The sequence below is a fragment of the Vitis riparia genome, chromosome 1 (genome assembly GCF_004353265.1).
Source record: "Vitis riparia cultivar Riparia Gloire de Montpellier isolate 1030 chromosome 1, EGFV_Vit.rip_1.0, whole genome shotgun sequence".
Classification (NCBI taxonomy): Eukaryota; Viridiplantae; Streptophyta; class Magnoliopsida; order Vitales; family Vitaceae; genus Vitis; species Vitis riparia.
Window position 1 is genome coordinate 23,953,804 of NC_048431.1, and position 19,379 is coordinate 23,973,182.

A 19,379-nucleotide genomic window follows, 5' to 3' on the forward strand; every position below is an offset into this window, starting at 1 on the left:
ATGCCTCTAGGTGGTGGTAGGGCCATCATCACCCTACGGGCGCCTGTCAGAGATCGTGGGAAGCGACTTGCCATCATTTCTGTCCTTTCGCTCTGCAGACGGCGGAACGTGGGCTATGGCAGGTTGTCGGAATGACGTACCAAGGCTTGCTCACTTTAGTCAATGATCCAGACAACATATCCAGATAGGATATGTTATAGTCCGGGTGTGATGTTCGCGAGTGCCGTGTGCCTCTCCCCGAGGGAGTCCGGATAGGGGAGCGCGCCACGTGTCCCTCTTTGGGGAGTCGGATGGAATTGCTCCGGATAGCGAAGCGCGCCACGTGTCATCAGGGGGAGGGGTCCCTCCCTACAATCCCAACTTCTTCTCATTGAACAATCCATACAAACTAGATTCAGAATTTGGTTTCATTGAGATATATCCAGCTTCTAACCGGCATTCAAAATTTTTAGACTGTTATATGCTCAAGTACGGATTGTGTTCTCCTTGGTTCTTGAATGGGATGGATAAAACTCACAAGACTAGTCCAGGTATCGTTCTAGTACACTTTTCATATGGTGAATGCCGCAAATCTTGGAGCCCCATGGAAAATAATTGGTATTAATAATGTATAGCCTGCAGATAATGGAAGATCACTTACAATTGTTGGCAACAATGTCAGCCAGATCCACCACCTTAACCATGTCATCTCCCATAACCATGGTAAGGGATGAGTCGACCGTGGAGGATACATCAGAGCACCTAAAGTCTACTGATACAAGTGGTTCATCGCACATTGACTGTATCCCATTGAGCTCCTTCTCTGCACTGTTCCTGAAAGCTACATTCACCTCCTCTGCAAAAGTCTCACTGTCGTTAACCAGGACAACAAGGTCCACCACTGAGACGTTGGATGTGGGCACACGGAGGGCAATGCCATTGAGCTTTCCTTTGAGATTAGGAAGGACTAGGGCCACAGCCTTTGTAGCACCTGTTGAAGTTGGGACTATGTTGAGAACAGCAGCACGCACACGCCTGAGGACCCGGTGGCTTGCATAAAAAAGTCTCTGGTCGCCAGTGTAAGAGTGAGTGGTGGTCATTGTACCCTTTATGATTCCTATCATATGGAACACCATTGATATTCATATGAAGATGATGATTTGTATATTGTATTGTAGGATTTAAATTGAGTAAATGAATGATTTGATGAATTACCAAATTTCTGGTCCAGGATCTTGACAAATGGGGCGAGGCAATTAGTGGTGCAAGAGGCATTGCTGATGATGGGCTCGGCCGGATTGTATGTTTCAGCATTAACACCAACCACGTAGGTTGGAATATCACCCTTGCCAGGGTAGTGATGAGCACCTTCTTGGCCCCAGCCTCAATGTGCTTACCTGCACCCTCCCTGTCTACAAATACCCACCCCTTCTATCACTAGATCTACTCCCAAATCCTTCCAGGTAGAGTAAGGGGATTGCGGCCGGACACCACTTTGATCACCTTTCCATCCACTGAGATGGGATCATCACCCACAGGCTTAACTTCTGCCTCAAAGATGCCAAGTATGGAGTCGTACTTGACGAGGTGGGATGCCTGCTTCACACCACCTGTGTCGTTTATGGCCACAACCTCTAGAGGGGAGAGTCCTTCCTGCTGTGCCAGCACCTCAAGAAATTCTTTCCTATTCTTCCAAATCCATTTATTGCTACCTTAAGTTTTGCCTTCACTGCTCCACTCTTCTTGTACCTCTTATCCCTAGTCCAATCCTCCCACCCCCAATAACCAAATTAGCCAACAAAATCAACTCTTATATATACAATGCACCCAATAACATCCATATTCATTACATCCATCACATGTAAAGAAGCTCAACTTATGCTGATTCTATTTAAATCAGGTTGAGAGATTTGAAGCTAAAGTTCTAATTTGAACATATTAGTGTTCTAACATAACATGGTTAACATAGAATCAAAGCCTCATGTGGTGACACCTCGCACCTATGAGTGTCTATGGCATGTGGAGTGAGGTGTCATACATGAGACCAGGTGCCAAGCAAGGCTAAAGATCATATCAAGGCAAGAGGAGAGATGCCATAATGCAAGGCAATGGTTTGGTGGTAACTTGAGGGCGGCAACATGGAATGCTAGCATGCGGTGGCAACAAGCAGTAGGTGGACATGACACGCAAGGAACCATAGGATGGCTCAATTAGGCAAAAATTTGAAGTGTATTACAAGGGAAAATGGAGAGAAAAATTGACGAATTCTCCTTTCATTGATAGAAATATGAGTTGTACAGAGAACCCTAAAACAAAGTAGCCAAAATGCCTTTTATAATAGAAGTCACGCATAAGGAGCTGTAGAAAAAAAAACGACTTAACCAACTATTGGTTATAACAGAAAAAAATAAAATAAATATAAAAAACCAAAACTAATATGCTAAAATTCCCCATCAAGATGGAGAATATAGATCATGATCAATTCCCATCTTGCTCAAGAGACCATGAAATTGACTGGGATGGAGAACCTTAGTAAGAATGTCAGCAAGTTGGTTTTGGGAGGTAACATGTAGAGTCTTGAGAATCCTAGCTTGAATCTTCTCTCGAATGATATGACAATCAATCTCAATATGTTTGGTGTGCTCATGGTAGACTGGGTTTGCTACAATGTGGAGAGCAGCTTGGTTGTCACAGTAAAGAACAGTTGGCCCATGATGGGCTATCTTCAAGTCGTGAAGAAGAGACAAGAGCCACAGAATCTCACAAGTAGTGTTGGCCATGGATCGGTACTCGGCTTCAGCAGATGAACAATAGACAATCGGTTGTTTCTTGGACTTCCAAGAGATGAGGGAGGTCCCAAGAAACACACAAAAACCATAAACAGAATGACGAGTGTCAGGATAAGAGGCCCAATCAGAATTTGCGAAGGCTTTGAGTTGCACTTTGGAATTTGATGAAAAGAAAAGTACTTGGCTTGGGGTTCGCTTGATGTACTGTAAAATGCGAAAAACAACCTGAAGATGTGGCTTGCGAGGGGCTGCTAAGAATTGGCTGAGACAATTTACAGAATAGCTCAGGTCAGGACGAGTAATAGTAAGATATAACAGCTTACCAATGAGTCGCCTATAGCTGGTAGGATCTTCAATCAAGTCACCATCATCTTGAGATAGTTTCAAATTATGATCCATAGGAATGGTGGCAAGTTTGCAACCCAAATGTCTAGTGTCTGAGAGCAATTCCAATGCATACTTGCGTTGACAAATAGAGATACCAGCAATAGATCGAGCCACTTCCAAGCCTAGAAAATATTTGAGTGGCCCCAAGTCTTTCATCTTAAACTTGCAATTGAGGGCATGCTTTAAAGTATCCACAGCAAGTTGATCATTACTAGCAATAATGATGTCATCAACGTAGATCAAAAGAGCTAAGAAATAAGTATCTTGATATTTTGTGAACAAGGTGTGATCATTGGTTGATTGAACAAAACCTTCTGATAAGAGAGTATTGGAAAACTTGTGGAACCATTGACGGGAGACCTGTTTCAAGCCATAGATAGACTTATGCAGCCTGCACACAGCATTAGGAGGCAAATATTCCCCTTCACGGCAAGTGTATCCAAGGGGAAGATTCATGTAAACTTCCTCCATAAGGTCACCATGAAGGAATGCATTAGTGACATCAAGTTGAGTGAGAGACCAGCCATGAATTGCAACTAAAGAAAGCAACATTTTAACAGTAACTAGCTTGGCAATAGGAGAGAAGGTATCAAGATAATCAATACCTTCTTGTTGTGTAAATCCCTTAGCCACAAGGCGTGCTTTGTACCTATCCATAGTGCCATCAGCTCGAAACTTGACTTTGTACACCTATTTACAACCAATCGCTTGTTTGCCAATGGGAAGAGAGCAAATGGACCAAGTGTCATTGCTTTCCAATGCCTGGAATTCAGTATTCATAGCATCGCGCCACACTTGAGAAAATGGCCTAAGAGAATGATGTTGGTTCGGTTTGAGAACTAATGGCGAGAACAAATTCACGGTATGGCCTGGAAAGCTTGTGGTAACTCAAGCAAGAGGAAATAGGATATAGAAAAGGCTTAGAAGAAATGTGTTCAATGATGTAACAATGATAATCAGACAAGTAAGTTGGTTTTGTGGTGACACGACATGGACGTAAGGCTGTTTGAATTGGGGCTAGTGAGGAAATGCACTCTAGCTATGGGAAGAAGACATGTTATGCTTCCACACTTTCTATCCAATGTACAAAGTTTAGATTTATGGGAACTAATTTTTTTCCTTCAAAGTGGATGTCTTGAGAAGGGGTTTTCAAGTGCAAAAATAAATTTTCAGGTTTTTTTTTATTTTAGAAAATTGATTATACCTATATAAGTACCTACGATATCTCCTCATGACGCTTTAGCAATTATGCTCTTTAAGGAGGGGTGGCTCACTCAAAGATGATAATAGTGGCATGGGTTATGCTGCATCAAGATCATGACATGAGGGTCCCAAACATGAGAAAGATGAGATGGTGATTCTACCTAGCACGCATGCATGGACACAATGCCATGAGTGTTGTGCAACCCGTAGGCGCAATAACATGGAACGCAGTTATGGCATATAATATAGTCAATGCATGCCTCAAATGAAAGAATCTAGCAAGGTTGACATAGATGGGCCAACAATACAAGAAACATGGGTCATGACATAAGAAAATGGCTTAGCACACTAAGACACTAAGGCAATGTTGCACAAAGAATGTGGGCTAAGAGAATTCTTAGCACATATGGCCTGCCTAGAAACATAATAGGGGATTGAATGGTACTCTTGGGCTTAACAACATGCAACACTTCACACTGGGGAGAGTCCAAACAACGGATGACACTAAGACATGAAGAAACAAGGGTATGGCACCTTAGCATTAAGGGAAGTCCAAGTAAGAGACTTCTGGCACAACAGAAGCATGACATTGGTGGGCTAAAATGTGCTATGCACATGGCTTGAGCCAAGTGATTTACAACAAAGGAGCAGGTAGCAAAAAAGGAATGCAACTAAGTTAGATTTTTTTATAAGAGTACGACAGTTTGAAAAAATAATTCTAAAGCTATCATAGTAAAAAAAAAAAAAATTTCAAATTTAAGTAGTTTTGGACATGTAGGAAAGAGAAAAATATATATATTTTTTCAAAAAAAATCTTGTGACTAAAATTGTCTCTTAAATGGAGGATTTCCTGGAAAAAAAATAAGGGGAGAAATGTGTCTTCAAAAAGTGAGAAATTATCTTTTAAAGCACGTTTTTGTTTAAAAAAAAAAAAATTATAAAATTTGGGAAATTGTCAAAAAAAAAAAAAAGGGAAATCATCTCTTCAAAAAGACTATTTTAACCAAAATAAAAAATAAAAACCAAAACCAAAAAGTGAGAAATTTTCTCAAAAAAAAAAAAAAAAAAAAAAAAAAACTTCAAAAATCATATAATTATTTAATAAATTAATAATAATTTTTCTTTTTATAAACTCATTTTTCACATAAAATTGATAATAATTTTTTTTTAAATTCCAAAATGAAAGAAACAAAAAATAATAGATAAATATTATTTATCTTATAAATAAAAAACAATATCAAATTAAAGTAATTTTATTAATTATAATTAATTGAATTAATTTAAAGAAAATTTTGAAGGTTAAGAAAAAAAAATTAATTCAATATCTAATTTAATATAATTTTTTTAAATATGGAATGTTAAACATAATTTATATTTTATAAATATTATTGTTGATAAATATCTTAATAATTATAAATATTTTTATATATTAAATTTAGTAAATAAAATTAATTAATTTTATAAACAAAAAAAAACAAAACCAAAAAGTGAGAAATCGATTTTCTCAAAAAAAAAAAAAACTTCAAAAATCATATAATTATTTAATAAATTAATAATAAATTTTTTTTTTTATAAACTCATTTTTCACATAAAATTGATAATATTTTTTCTAATTCCAAAATGAAAGAAAAAAATAGATAAATATTATTTATCTTATAAATAAAAATAATATCAAATTAAACAAATTTATTAATTATAATTAATTGAATTAATTCAAAGAAAATTTTGAAGGTTAAGAAACAAAAAATTAATTCAATATCTAATTTAATATAAATTTTCTAAATATGGAATGTCAAACATAATTTATATTTTATAAATATTATTGTTGATAAATATCTTAATAATTATAATTATTTTTATATATTAAATTTAGTAAATAAAATTAATTAATTTTAATATATATATATATATATATATATATATATATATATATATATAATAATTATATTATTGTATAAGTATATTATTTTTAGGGAATGGAAAAATGGATTTTAGAAGGGTTTTTTTTTTTTTTTTTTTTTTTTGAGAAAATGGTCTCTTGAAAAGACAATTTCCTTTTTTCTTTTTTTTGAAAATCTTCTCTAGACGATTTCCCACTTTTTACATTTTTCTTTTTATAAAATCATCTCTTCAAAGAAAAGATCTCTCACTTTTTTAAGTATTTTGGAAAGACAATTTTTTTATATATAATAAAAAAAATATATTTTTCTCTTTCCTACCTTGCCAAATTTATGGTAAATTTGGAATTATTTTTTTCACTGCGATAGTTTATGAATTAATTTTTAAAACTACCGTACTCTTGTCAAAAATCTCAACAAAATCCCTATATAGGTGGTGTGACAAGTGAGTAGGTTGCTAAGCTTTGGAAATAGGTGACAAGATCATAACTAAGCAATGCATGCAACCAAACAAGTGGCAAATGATCAAGACATTTTATTTCAAATTTGAAAGTGTCCACTTCCTAGGTAAGACGAAATTAATTAGTTTAGTTAATCTCTATCACATGGTAAAGTTTAGATGTCTATAAATGTTGTGATTTGCTAGACATTCTCAACATGAAGTCATCAAAAGAGGGTTGTAGGGATTCTTGTTTAAGGAGTTGGAGTGTTTCCTTATAACCGGGTGTCGTGCACTTTTCTCACAATGTCTCTCATGTGGGATGTGTTGTAGTGCCAACGAAAGCTTTGATGCCAACAATGTTAGTTCAAGAACACAAAGATAAAACAATCACACATACGGTACACGAGGTTTTAACGTGGTTCGGCCAACCATGCCTACGTCCACGGATGAGAGATAATGATTCCACTATACAATAGAGAATATTACAGAGGACAGAACCAGATACAACTGTTGGGTTCCCGAAACATCCCATGTTTCCCCACTCCTTGTATCCATACCTTACTACGAGCCCTCTCGCTCCACCGGGTACCTCCCGTTCTTCCTCACATCTCTATCCACCTTGTATCGTCTCTACAGGCCCATCTCCATCTCATAACTTTTTCCCCTCATGACCTAGAATATTTATAGAGATATTTCCAACAACCTTCCTTATTTTATAAGGAAGTCTAATATTACAATAATATATCAACTTAGAAATATTCTATATAATATTCTTTACAAAAAGGAATCTATACTAATTAGGAATTTAGGACACTTCCTAACAATCTCCACCTTGGACCAAATTCCATGAAGTTAATCTTCAATCTCTCCATGACACAAACCTTTTTGTATCATATCACCACGAGAGAGCAATCGACTCCACCTTCAGTGAAAATTCCTTTTGTTTTCATCTTGTGTGCTTTGTGATCTTTTGCTCTTCCAGAAATTTTCAACCCAAGCTCTGATACCAGTTGTAGTGCCAACGAAAGCTTTGATGCCAACAATGTTAGTTCAAGAACACAAAGATAAAACAATCACACATACGGTACACGAGGTTTTAACGTGGTTCGGCCAACCATGCCTACGTCCACGAATGAGAGATAATGATTCCACTATACAATAGAGAATATTACAGAGGACAGAACCAGATACAACTATTGGGTTCCCGAAACATCCCATGTTTCCCCACTCCTTGTATCCATACCTTGCTACGAGTCATCTCGCTCCACCGGGTACCTCCCGTTCTTCCTCACATCTCTATCCACCTTGTATAGTCTCTACAGGCCCATCTCCATCTCATAACTTTTTCCCCTCATAACCTAGAATATTTATAGAGATATTTCCAACAACCTTCCTTATTCTATAAGGAAGTCTAATATTACAATAATATATCAACCTAGAAATATTCTATATAATATTCTTTACAAAAAGGAATCTATACTAATTAGGAATTTGGGACACTTCCTAACAGGATGGAAAAGACTAGTTTAAGTGCTGCAGTACCAAAAAAAATGAGGGAAAACATTATGTTTGTGACAACTAGATAGCATAGTGGGTAATAAATGAGAACAAAAGCCCTAATGTTCAAAGTAGCAGGGATCTGCTCCTTAAAGTTCCTTCTTTTATGTGGAAAAGAAATCTGGGTATAATTGGGCCTATTGATACAAGTATGACATAAAGGCCTTGCAAATGTGAAGCAAACAACTCTATTCCTTTGGAACAACTTCTGATAAGGCCATTCAAATCATCAACTGCTGTTATGCTTGTTCGACCTATCTATGGATTCCATAGAATAGCAGCTCTGATAAGTTGATTTTTGGTTGATGAAATTACAAGTAAGATCACCGCCAAAAGGAAACAGAAAGGGAAAGATAAATAGAGGTTTTGAGAGGAAATTATGAAACGGACAACAGATGTCTGGAAGGCAACTAGGAAGAGAAAATCTGAGTGTTGTTACAGGCAAAGGGAAGCAAACCTGAACAGCGGAGGCCGGCAAACTCAGAGAATACTGTTAGATTAAAAAAGTAAAAAATAAAAATAAAAATGGAGCTTTAGAATTAGTAAATTAAGAAACGAAAGTATGGCTGTGGTTGGCTCCTCCCTATGCTTGCATCATTCCCACCACCACCTGTGCATGCGTTCGGGCCTCCACCCACCATCCAACACCCTCTTTTTACTGGGCCTGTTATAATTTGTCTCCCATTGTGACGTAATGATCTCAGGCTTGGCTTGATCCAGTTTGTAAAATATAGTTTGGCCCCTGCTCCTGCTCCCGCTCCCGCTCCCGGACCGGGCAAGGGAAGGTTCCAGTGAAAGCTTGTGAATAGGAATAGGTAAATGGTGATACCAACCTTTTCACATTTCTTGCAACTTCTGGTTCGAATCATGGATTCTATTACTCTGGCCTCATGAATTAACAATCAAAGATCCATGCCACATGAATTGGATTTTCTTTCTAATTATGGTGTCACACTAAAGCTCATGCACATCTAGCGTACATCATCATCTCGAAATTCACCGGTCAAGTTTCAACAGTTCCCACAAAATTGAAAGAAGTTGAGCTATGGCTATGTCCATCAGCACTACGGACTCATAGATTTCTGCAAGATGACATAGCCCATTTATGCTTCTGAGGCCATCTTCACCAGGACAAAGCTACAACAGGGCCACTATTCAAAAATACTTGCTGCTGCAATTTACTATTTCACATTTATACTTGAGGAACCAATTCTACTGCTGATAGTGATGAGAGCTTAGTTCTAGCTGGGACTTAAATTATGGAGAAATAACCCATTACTTGATACGAAATTTAATTATACAATGGATTTAAACTCAGTTGAATCCTACATATAAGTATCAGAAAACAATATAAGAGTCCTATAATCCAACAAATAGGAAGAGATGGCCCAGCTAGCGGGTGCTTTCCACTCATACTCCTTCCTGCGTCCAACTAGTAGGCTGAGGGACTGATCGACCTTAGGATTAATAGCAGAAGGCAGGAATTGACCTCCCATGCAAATTGACAGTAGTGAGGATGGTGCTTCTACCCTTGCCTTTATTTTCCAGATTAACTGCTTGTCTCTGTCTAGCACATCAATAAACCAATAAACTGGGATGTCCGGGAAAACCATACAGACATTAGACTTGGCTTAGTTTCTATTGACTTGGTAAAACTTAAACTTCTTTTTGCTTAAAAAACCAAAACAAAACACAAGCTCAGCTAGTTTAAAGTGACACAGTAAGAACAGACCTTCTATATGCTTGGTAAAGAATCTTTATAGGAGTAGCAGAAAGAAAAGAACTAGCAGAGAAGGCATGCACATACAGAAAGAGAGAGCTAATCTGATGGCCAACAGCTTCCTAAAAAAATGGGGTGTTTAAGGGCTGGAAAATATAGAGCAACCACACAACTAGTCATCATCCATTAGCACAATAATCCAATCTTGACAAAACAGAACAAGACACAAAACAATGCATACTGCATACCTACAGAGATGTTGAAGCAGTAGAAGTCCATTGCTTATTACCAAGCATGATTACAATAACAGTAACATCGTCATGGTACTTCCTTCTTCTCCCAGCAGGTATCATCATCAACTCTTCAGTACTGAAGCCTACATGAGAACAATAGTCAGAATTTGGCAATGAACCTATATAATTGATTCAATTTCCCCCCCCAAAAAAAAAGATGAAACTGTGACCCGAAAGTCTAAGAGAGATAGGGGAGGTGCATTAATCAGTATATTTTTTATATGCTATGTTCTCTATTGATTAGGGTACTTGGACTGTTGGACATGAAACCCAGCTCACTGAAGCGGGGAGATAGATCTAACCAGCAAAGTGGGAACACGCATGTGCGTACACACACAGATTTGACATGTAATCCATGGGATGGGGAATTTCCCAGAAACAAAAAATAGATAGACACCAAAGAGGAAAAAAAAAACCCAAATCATGAGGCATGCACATCAAATTGAATAGAAAGAAGGAATAAGAAATACCTGCATTATCAGCTGCTTTGAGGATGAGCTGTTCAACCAGATGTTTTGCAGGATCACCAGAGGGGTTATGCTGAATAAAAAGATGCACAAGTTGCACAACTTCATCATTGCTGAAGAAATCAAAGAGTCCATCACTTCCCAAAACAATGAATTGATCTTTCTCTGACACTGTATGGCTCATGGTGAATGGATGTGTGTAAACATAAGGAGGACTGCACAAATTTCGTACTCGAAGAATGCCCATCAGCATATCATTCATTTTGCTCTGTGGAATTTAAAAAGTGTGCAAGAGAAAGTTAGAAATGACTTTTTTCTTTTTTCTTAAAGAGAAACTATTAATGTTGAAACATAACAAGCACCCCCTTTCCCTGCCAAAAAGGGGAAAAAGAAAAGGAAGAAAAACAATGAGTACCTTTTTAAGATAACCAACTCCAAATGCCCGGGTTAGCTTTAGCTTTCCTTTCACTCTTCCATTAAGGACAGGTGAAGGATCTTCAGGGTGATCATCCAAAAGTTTTCTATATTCAATTTCATTGTCCACAGTATGAGTTTCTGTCAGCTGGATGGCCTTCAATTTACCATCCTCTCGAGTCTCATTTGTTGCTAGTATGGCCCTGCTATCACCTAAATTTAAAACATAGAAGTTGTTCCCATGAAGAAGCCCCACCAAGATGCATGATCCAACAGACACTAGGTCAGGCCGATCTTCCATTTCCTGTTCAACCATGTACATAAAATCACTTTCAGCTTGGGCAACAGCCCAAATAAGGCAATCCGTCACACTATGGTGGAACCGTTCACATGTGAATTCTCCACTTGAAGAATGTGGAACGATAGTTCCTATCCCTCCAGAATCTGAAATGTTGGGTGCAATATGCCCAAACATTTCATTCCTGACTGTGTCATCTTCTAAGGTACTTTCAAATGGATCATGGTGCTTCTTTGCACGCCATTCCAGCAAATGCAGATAAAACCCAATGTTCTCATAAAGAGTTCCAGCTAAAAAGTCAGCAGCATCCCGACCATTAAATCCATCATATATGCCACAGAAGAGCCATCCATTTTCTTCAGAACACACAGCTTGGACTCTGTCCTCACCTGCAGCTCCACCAGCCATTTGTACGTCAATCGCATTGAGAAAGCTGGAGGATTCTATTCTGGTAGGAGCACTCATTGATTTCCACAAGTTCCTTTCACTTTCAACAAAGTCATTCTCTGTTGATGCACTTCCACCTAATGTAGTCATACTGCTTTGAGAGGATGAGAAGACAGAGTCTACTCGTGAAAGAGAGGGGGAAGATGCCATTCTTTTAAATGATCTTGGCGAATCAAGACTAGGCAGGATCTCCTCTCCAATAAAACCATTACAGATATTTGTGTTTGCCAGAGTGGCATTAGCACTAAGAGCAGCACCAGACAGACAAGAAAACGAACTACTCCTCGTTTTCATATTAGAATTTTGAATCATGAACCCATCCGAAAAATCAATTCCATTTGGTACATTAACAGAGGGAGGGCTGGTAGTGCTGCATTGATAGCCAAAACTAACACTTAGATCCCTTGAAGGAACAGGGATGTCTTCTGGTCTTCTCATTATTTCTAAATGTAAGGATGGAAAGGTGTTCAGTTCATGCTGATAACAAATTGTTCTTGCTCACAGCAGGCAACGCACACCCAATTGTAGACTAATGACAGAGTTTCAAACATTTAGATATTGACAGAAGTTGAGTCTGTTGCAAAATATTATAAAGAAATATGGTTAGCTGTTAGCATAAAAAATGAACCTATTAGGGTTCAGTTTTTTAGATGGAAAATAATTGCAGAGAAATTGTTACTGGACAAAAGGGAAAACAATAAAATAAAATGCCTAAATAAATATTTTCAACAAGCTAGTCGAAGAGAATAAATTTACTTTGAGCTTCTGATAAAAGAATCGTAAGTATTTATAATTACATTGTGGTCCAACAAATAATAAGAAGAAAACCGATCCTGGGCCAGTAATTGAATATATAATGGTGATGCCATTATTTATGTGTGTGTAAGGAAGAGTATACATGTGTGATTGGAAAGCCTTTAAACACTTGACCAATGTGACAAAACTGTTTCATTTCTAAGCACTTCAATGCTTTATTTAACCCACAGGTATCTTCAGTGATGCCTTCTTAATTAATTGCTTTTGATTCCACTATTGAAATCAAACACAACCCCAACAAACCTGGTGCCTACCTGCAACCCAAACAATCCACACCCCCCAAATAAATAATAAAGGGGCCTTGGTGGCCATGAGTAAAGATGGAATAGAAAAGAATTATAATGACATTGATTATTGTCCAATGGCCATGTTTCAAAATTTCTGAACAAAAATAAAAAGTTGTACAGAAAATTTTGGTGAAATTCTTCATTAATCACGAATTTCACAAGATCATTAGACCCTCCCAAGAATGGTTTTCACAATTTTCTTTATTTAGGGATCCCTGGAAACAACAGGACTGCCTACTCTCCACAACAAAAAAAAAAAAGGCTCTGAGCCAAATGAAATTTAAAGAATTATGGATTTTATTGAGCATAAAAACAATCAACTCCAGTTTTTAATAAGATAAAAGTGATTCCTTATCACCATAACCATATGAAGACGCAAATCCCAAAAAGACAAGGAAAATATTCTTATCTAGAATAGGCAAATAATGAGAAATGTTTGTATGCACTTCTCCCTTTATAAGCTATTAAGCTACAGAAGCAATGCAAGACAGAGACTTGCAATATGGTTGTACCTAGCATGCAACCATCACGATTCATGACTAGGTTGTCTACTACCTCACCCAAAACATAATTTCAAGGATCATCAGCTAAGCTTGAACTAATAACTGACTCATTAGCTTAAGAGGCATCAAAGCTAGAGAACTTTCAACTAACTTTAACCTTAGGTGTTAGTACCATTACTCATGCTGCATGTTTTTGCTAAGAGTCATCACTGGCTCTTAAACAACTATAGATGTGTTGTGCTCAAAAGAGCTTGACTGCTGATATTGGTCTCCTTCTGCGGTGCACTAAAACAAGAGACACCACAATATCATAGTCCTCAATATGCACATGGTCCACATCAAGTTCAATAAGGAAATTTTTTTAGCCAAATGAGGCAGCATAGGATGGTGCCAAATTGATTCTATTGAAGTTTAATTTTACAATCAAGTGAAAAACAAGTGGTCCTAGTGTTCTAATGACACCTTGAGGTGGGATTTTGTAGCATTCCTCAAATGCTGACATGATTGGGCCTTCAACCTCGGGCCAAGTCTATTCCAGGAGCTCAAGTTAGCCTGTGCTTTTACAATTCTAAAGCATGGGATTGTACAACATAGTAAGAGTCAGAAAGGAAAACCTTAATCCATAAAGTTATCCAAACAATCCATTTCAAGTCTTCATGCAGGTAGACAAAGGCCTATAACAGAATAGTATTCAATAAATTTTGTGTAATTATCAAAAGGTTGCTGAAAGTACCATTAAGGAGGTTGGGGGGGTGGGGTGGGGGAAAGCTAAAAATTCAGAAAGAAATAAGGAAAGCTCCACGGACCTGTTGCAAAAATGGTGGTGCAATCCTTAACAAATAAACCCATGAGTGCTGTATCAATGGGATTGTTTGCAGACCCTGTTTAGTGACCATCAGAAAGAAATGGGTAAGGAAACATTAAAAACAAATGAAAAAATTAAAAAAAGAGAAAGGCATGTGGGCTTAATCTTAAAAGAGCTTCAAAGCGGGTTAGTCTAAAAGAGAATACCACTGTTTCCATCATTTACATGCGAAGCATAGCCTGGCGCTTGAAGTCTCTCCGATTTCCCGTATTCGTTAAGATGAGGTGTTTGTATTGCCTTGATTCAAAGCCTACCGCCTAGAGTGATTTTCACACAAAAGTTAGTAGAAAAGGAATTATAACCACTTTCAGAAGCAAATTATTCAAATATCCAGTTGAATGATACATACAAAGAGGCAAAGGAAACAGATGTAGAAATAACAAACACGGATTCATCTCCAATAAATGTTCATACTTTAACATATATACTTTAAAAAAAAAAAAAAATGGCCATTTTCAGGGAGCAATAGCTATTTCAGACGGATGAGTGGCACAAGAGACTCAGATCCAAAAGTTCTACAAACTGAGGGATGAGGGAAGATAGGCTGTGTCCATTAAAAATGGGCCAAATCCATAAAAACTTAGATCTACCTTCAAATGAAATTGCAGAATCATTACATTCATAATCAAAACGCAATTAAATAATAATAATAATTGAATAATCATAGAAATGAAAGAAAGAATAAATTCAAAGACCAACCAATCAATCCCCAAGGAGGACAGAGAAACCTCCATTGCAAATTGGAAATTGGACAGAGAATCGGTATATCTTACTCTTGTAAGCAAGACAGTGGAGCGTGTGGAGGGCAATGGAAATATATAAATAATAGTAAGAAAAATGAGGGAAGGAACGTCAGCTGATGTTTTGGAAGGAAAACGATGAGTAGAAGATAAGGCTTTGAAAGGGAGAGAAACAGGCAACGATGATGAGCCTGTGGGCTGTGGCCGGTGAAAGATTTACGAGGCGACTCGATGGCTTCTACACGAGCGTGTCTCCCTGGGGCGAGCAAAACGCCAAAATCCGGGACGGACGCATGAATGAAACTGGCCCCCACTCCCCACCTTCCCCTTTCTTGTCTATTACTACTACGTCCATCTGGACTCACCATTTTATTTATTAAATTACCATTATCCGATAATTATCATAATTCTATTACTTTTTAGAAAAAATAAAAATAAATGTTTATGTTGGGTAGTAATTTCCTTGTTTGGTGAGGCAAGGCATATTGAGAGAAGTAAAAAATAGAGAAGAAGACGGGTGAAAGCACCAAAGAGGATTGAAAGGGAAAGTAGTGGGTGTCCAGGGTTGTCTACTAAAAATGAAAAAGGCGATGCCAGAGGATTGATGGGTTAGATTTGAGAGATGTCCAAGGCACTTTTGAATGGATGTTAACTTATTTGTCTCATTCTTCCATTGGAGCGTTAGGTATGAGTCATGACTGACAATGACTGTATGAAGGGGAGTTTGTTACGTGACATGTAAGGGTAACGTAATGTAAATGGCCTTACCCAACGTTGAAGAGACAAAAGGCAGATGGAGGCCTTTAAGGCCTTACCCATTGGTGATTGGGAGGAAGGGGAAAAGGCCACCATCCATCCATCCATCAATCTCATTTCTCCACCTTCTATGGTAAGAGGAGTAGAGGTCTGCCTACATACGTGCACTTTGCTTTTTCCCTTATCTCTCTGTCACCCTCTTCTTGAATTATGTTCATGGGTGGGTCGCATTCGTACCTGCATATCTCAAACTCTTTTAAATAAATCATTCCTGAGTTTTCAATTATATTAAACATAATGCAAATGATTGACAGCCTAAAGATAATTGACGAATTAATTAGTCTATGCACCAAGTATTTTACTTATTGTAAAATAATACTATGATAAGAATAAAAATAGAGTTTGAAGGTTGGAAACAATATTTAAAAATGCTCCATTGGAGCTATTAAACATAGTCCTAAACACAAGGAGATCCTTACTTTTCTCTCCAAATGAATGCATGAGCAATTTTTATTTATTTTTTAAATAATAATTTAATTAAAATTATCTTTAGTGTTTTCTAAGTTAAGATGAATTTAAAAAAAAAAAAAAAAAAAAAAAGTTTTCTCATATTTGGTTTTACTATAATTTTTTTAAAGAAAATTAAATATGATTAAAATTAGTTAAAATTTTATACATTTTAAAATTATTTAATTCTTATATAATTGAGAAAATTAAGTGAAATGAGTTTGAAGAAATATATAAAAATAATTTATTAATTTTAAATCTATTTTTTCTTTTCCTTCATTTTTTCTTTTCTTTCGTTTTTTCTTTTTATTTTATTTTTCTTATATTTTTCCTCAAATTTTTCAAGAACCAAACATAGCATAACTATAGTTGCGATTTTTGCTTCTATTGGGAAGAGTTGTGGGAAGGGGAAAAGCCCAAATGTGAGTGGTGGAAGTGGGCTAGGTTTAGTAGGAATTGGGCCCAAGACTTGACGGTAACCCTAGCATCATGTGTGTGTTTTTTTGGTGAGGCTGGTATATATAGAGAAAGTGGGAGAAATTGGGGGTAGGGTTTTGGAGTGCAGGTAGAAGAAGAGGGAAGAAGAAGATGCCGGCAGGTCACGGGCTTAGAAGTAGGACGAGGGATCTGTTTGCTCGACCATTCAGGAAGAAGGGTTACATCCCTCTCACAGTTTATCTCAGAACCTACAAGATTGGAGATTACGTGGATATCAAGGTTAACGGCGCCATTCACAAGGGTATGCCCCACAAGTTCTATCATGGCCGCACCGGCAAGGTCTGGAACGTCACCAAGCGTGCCATAGGCGTTGAAGTCAACAAACAGGCATCTCTCTTCTTCTCCTTGTCTTTCTCTACTCTGCTGCATCATTCTATTATCATTATTATGCATCCAGATCTCTTCAACATTTTCATATTTCCAATTCATTACCTGCCCCCATAGCTTTGCAGAGGGAATGGACATTAACTTAGCTTCTTACTTGATACTCGCATTGCTGAACTGAGTTGCCAAGCACATCATTGGATGGCATTTTACATGTTGCATAATGAACACACTACACTTGAGGTCATTAGCTTACTCTGTCTGTATTGTTGGGAGCAACGCATTTGAGTATAAGGACTTTCCTGCATACACACAGTCAAGTTTTTCAACAACCTAAATCAATGCCTGTCGAAATCATTTGGGTTGATTTGGTTTAAACCATCCAGCCCTTCTTCCAGCATTCTTCTTCGATGTTTTTACAGGTAAAGCGCCCACTTTGACATTCTTGTAGCTAGCATATATACCATCTTGCTGGCGTCTAGAAATCAAGTACAAAAACCAGAATCAATTCTTTTGAGTTCAAAAATTTTGTCCCATGATAATCCTCTGTGTTGGGAAATTGGGTTTCTCCTCACCTCTGAGCCAAACAAATCCAGTTGGTTTGGAACTTGTGTGGTTTCAAATTTCTTGGCTCAAATACAAGGTGTTGGCTTTGATGGATTTCAACTTGTATCTCACCTCTGCTAATGGAAATGAGATTCCAATGAACTTGATTGAGACATGAATTAAATTTTAAGTCTCCTCAATTGAAATGATGGGTTTTACTTCATAATCAGATGATTTTTCACTCTTAAGTTCAACCAACCTAAGCCTTGCACTTTGGATTGTCTGTTGTTTCTTGCTACCAAGGACCCTGGATAGGAACACAATCATATTTTCAATGTCATATGTAATTATTGATATGGAGGTGCAGAGCAATTAATCCCAGTCTTTATTGTTATTTTAGGTTGGGAATAGGATTATTAGGAAAAGGATCCATGTGCGGGTGGAACATGTTCAACCATCAAGGTGCAGGGAAGAATTTAAACTGAGGAAAATTCAGAACGATGAGTCGAAAGCCGAGGCAAAAAAGCGTGGGGAGAAGATTAGCACAAAAAGACAGCCAGAAGGACCCAAGCCTGGTTTCATGGTGGAGGGTGCCACCCTAGAAACAGTTACACCAATCCCATATGATGTGGTGAATGACCTCAAGGGTGGATACTGATTCATGTCTTGCTTTGAATTAATTTTATGGTTTCCCTTGTTATTAAGAATGTTATGCTACTCTAGAAGGCTGTTTCCTGTTATGCTACTATGATTTTAGCATATGGTGTGATGATTTCTTGTGATACACTTATGCTCTTTAGGCCTTTCCTTTTTCCTCTAATTTTTGTATGATATAGCATACTGGTCACGGCTTACATTGCATCAATTTGCTCAATGAGATGGCTTACATCCAGGGATCCTAAAGTTAGTAGGAGGGTTTTTTTGTTGCTTTCCTTTTGTCCATACGCCACTGGGCGTTTATGTATACCTCCTGTGTACTGAGCTACAGCTTCTAATATATGTTTTCCCTTTTGCCTATCAATGAAAAAGTATGTCCTGGGAAGGAACCCATTTCAAAGCATTTACTTACCAGTGGCTTTTATCAACTGTTATCTTTGCAAACCCTGAAAAATGCTGAACTGTGTGTCTTGTTGATTGTGCTGACAATTTAGTGGGGTTTTTTTAGTTGTAGTATTTGATTATCGCCATTGATGGTTTTAATTTATGATGTACATGAAATTTGCCTTTAGTCTCAAACTAGTATATCAATCTTAATAGTGGAGAAAAAATCCATGAGAATATATCGTGTGCTACTGCAGCAAAGGTTTGGTACCTTAAGTGTATAGTAAAGAAAAGTGATCGGCAAAATTTAGAAAACTCTTGGAAAAAGTTGAAAAATCATTTGCACTGTTTTTTTGGAGAAACATTTGATAGTACTTTTGATGAAGAAAACATGCTCACTGAGAACAATTTAAGTAAAAACATTACCAATTGTTCTTTAAGTGAAGCTTAACTATATATAAGTAAGACCGGAGTCTCTTTTGCAGGGTTTTTAGAAAGCAATTTTAATATAAAAAGCTTTTAAAAAATGAACTTAGGGCTGACAAAATTTAAAAGATTGAAAAATGACTTATAGTACTTCCTAAAGAAATGTCTTAGAGGCA

At 37.2% G+C, this 19,379-nt stretch overlaps 2 protein-coding genes and 1 pseudogene across 8 annotated transcripts; 1 reads left to right on the top strand and 2 right to left on the bottom strand.

The window, feature by feature from the left end:
• Positions 1-632: 632 nt before the first annotated feature.
• On the bottom strand, positions 633-2,759 carry LOC117921358 (annotated as a pseudogene).
• Positions 2,760-9,501: 6,742 nt separating this feature from the next.
• LOC117912089 (probable protein phosphatase 2C 40) lies at positions 9,502-15,369 on the bottom strand. Of its 7 annotated transcripts, none has more exons than XR_004650980.1 (8): positions 15,065-15,369; positions 14,512-14,622; positions 14,307-14,381; positions 11,151-12,468; positions 10,739-11,003; positions 10,224-10,351; positions 9,988-10,121; positions 9,733-9,818 (listed from the first exon to the last, which is right to left on the bottom strand). XR_004650980.1 is itself a non-coding variant. In XM_034826564.1 (7 exons), exons 4-7 carry the CDS (start codon positions 12,330-12,332, stop codon positions 9,581-9,583), a joined length of 1,809 nt encoding a protein of 602 aa, XP_034682455.1. In that variant the 5' UTR covers positions 12,333-12,468; positions 14,307-14,381; positions 14,512-14,622; positions 15,139-15,369; the 3' UTR covers positions 9,502-9,580. The 7 variants fall into 7 exon arrangements, 5 of the variants coding, with proteins under 5 accessions (XP_034682455.1, XP_034682449.1, XP_034682462.1 ...); XR_004650981.1 differs by having other exon boundaries at positions 9,782-9,822; XM_034826564.1 differs by lacking the exon at positions 9,988-10,121 and having other exon boundaries at positions 9,502-9,818; positions 10,228-10,351; positions 15,139-15,369.
• Positions 15,370-16,914: 1,545 nt separating this feature from the next.
• Positions 16,915-18,796, top strand: LOC117924836 (60S ribosomal protein L21-2). Its single transcript, XM_034843542.1, has 2 exons — positions 16,915-17,193; positions 18,137-18,796. Exons 1-2 carry the CDS (start codon positions 16,957-16,959, stop codon positions 18,392-18,394), a joined length of 495 nt encoding a protein of 164 aa, XP_034699433.1. The 5' UTR covers positions 16,915-16,956; the 3' UTR covers positions 18,395-18,796.
• The last annotated feature ends 583 nt before the right edge of the window (positions 18,797-19,379 follow it).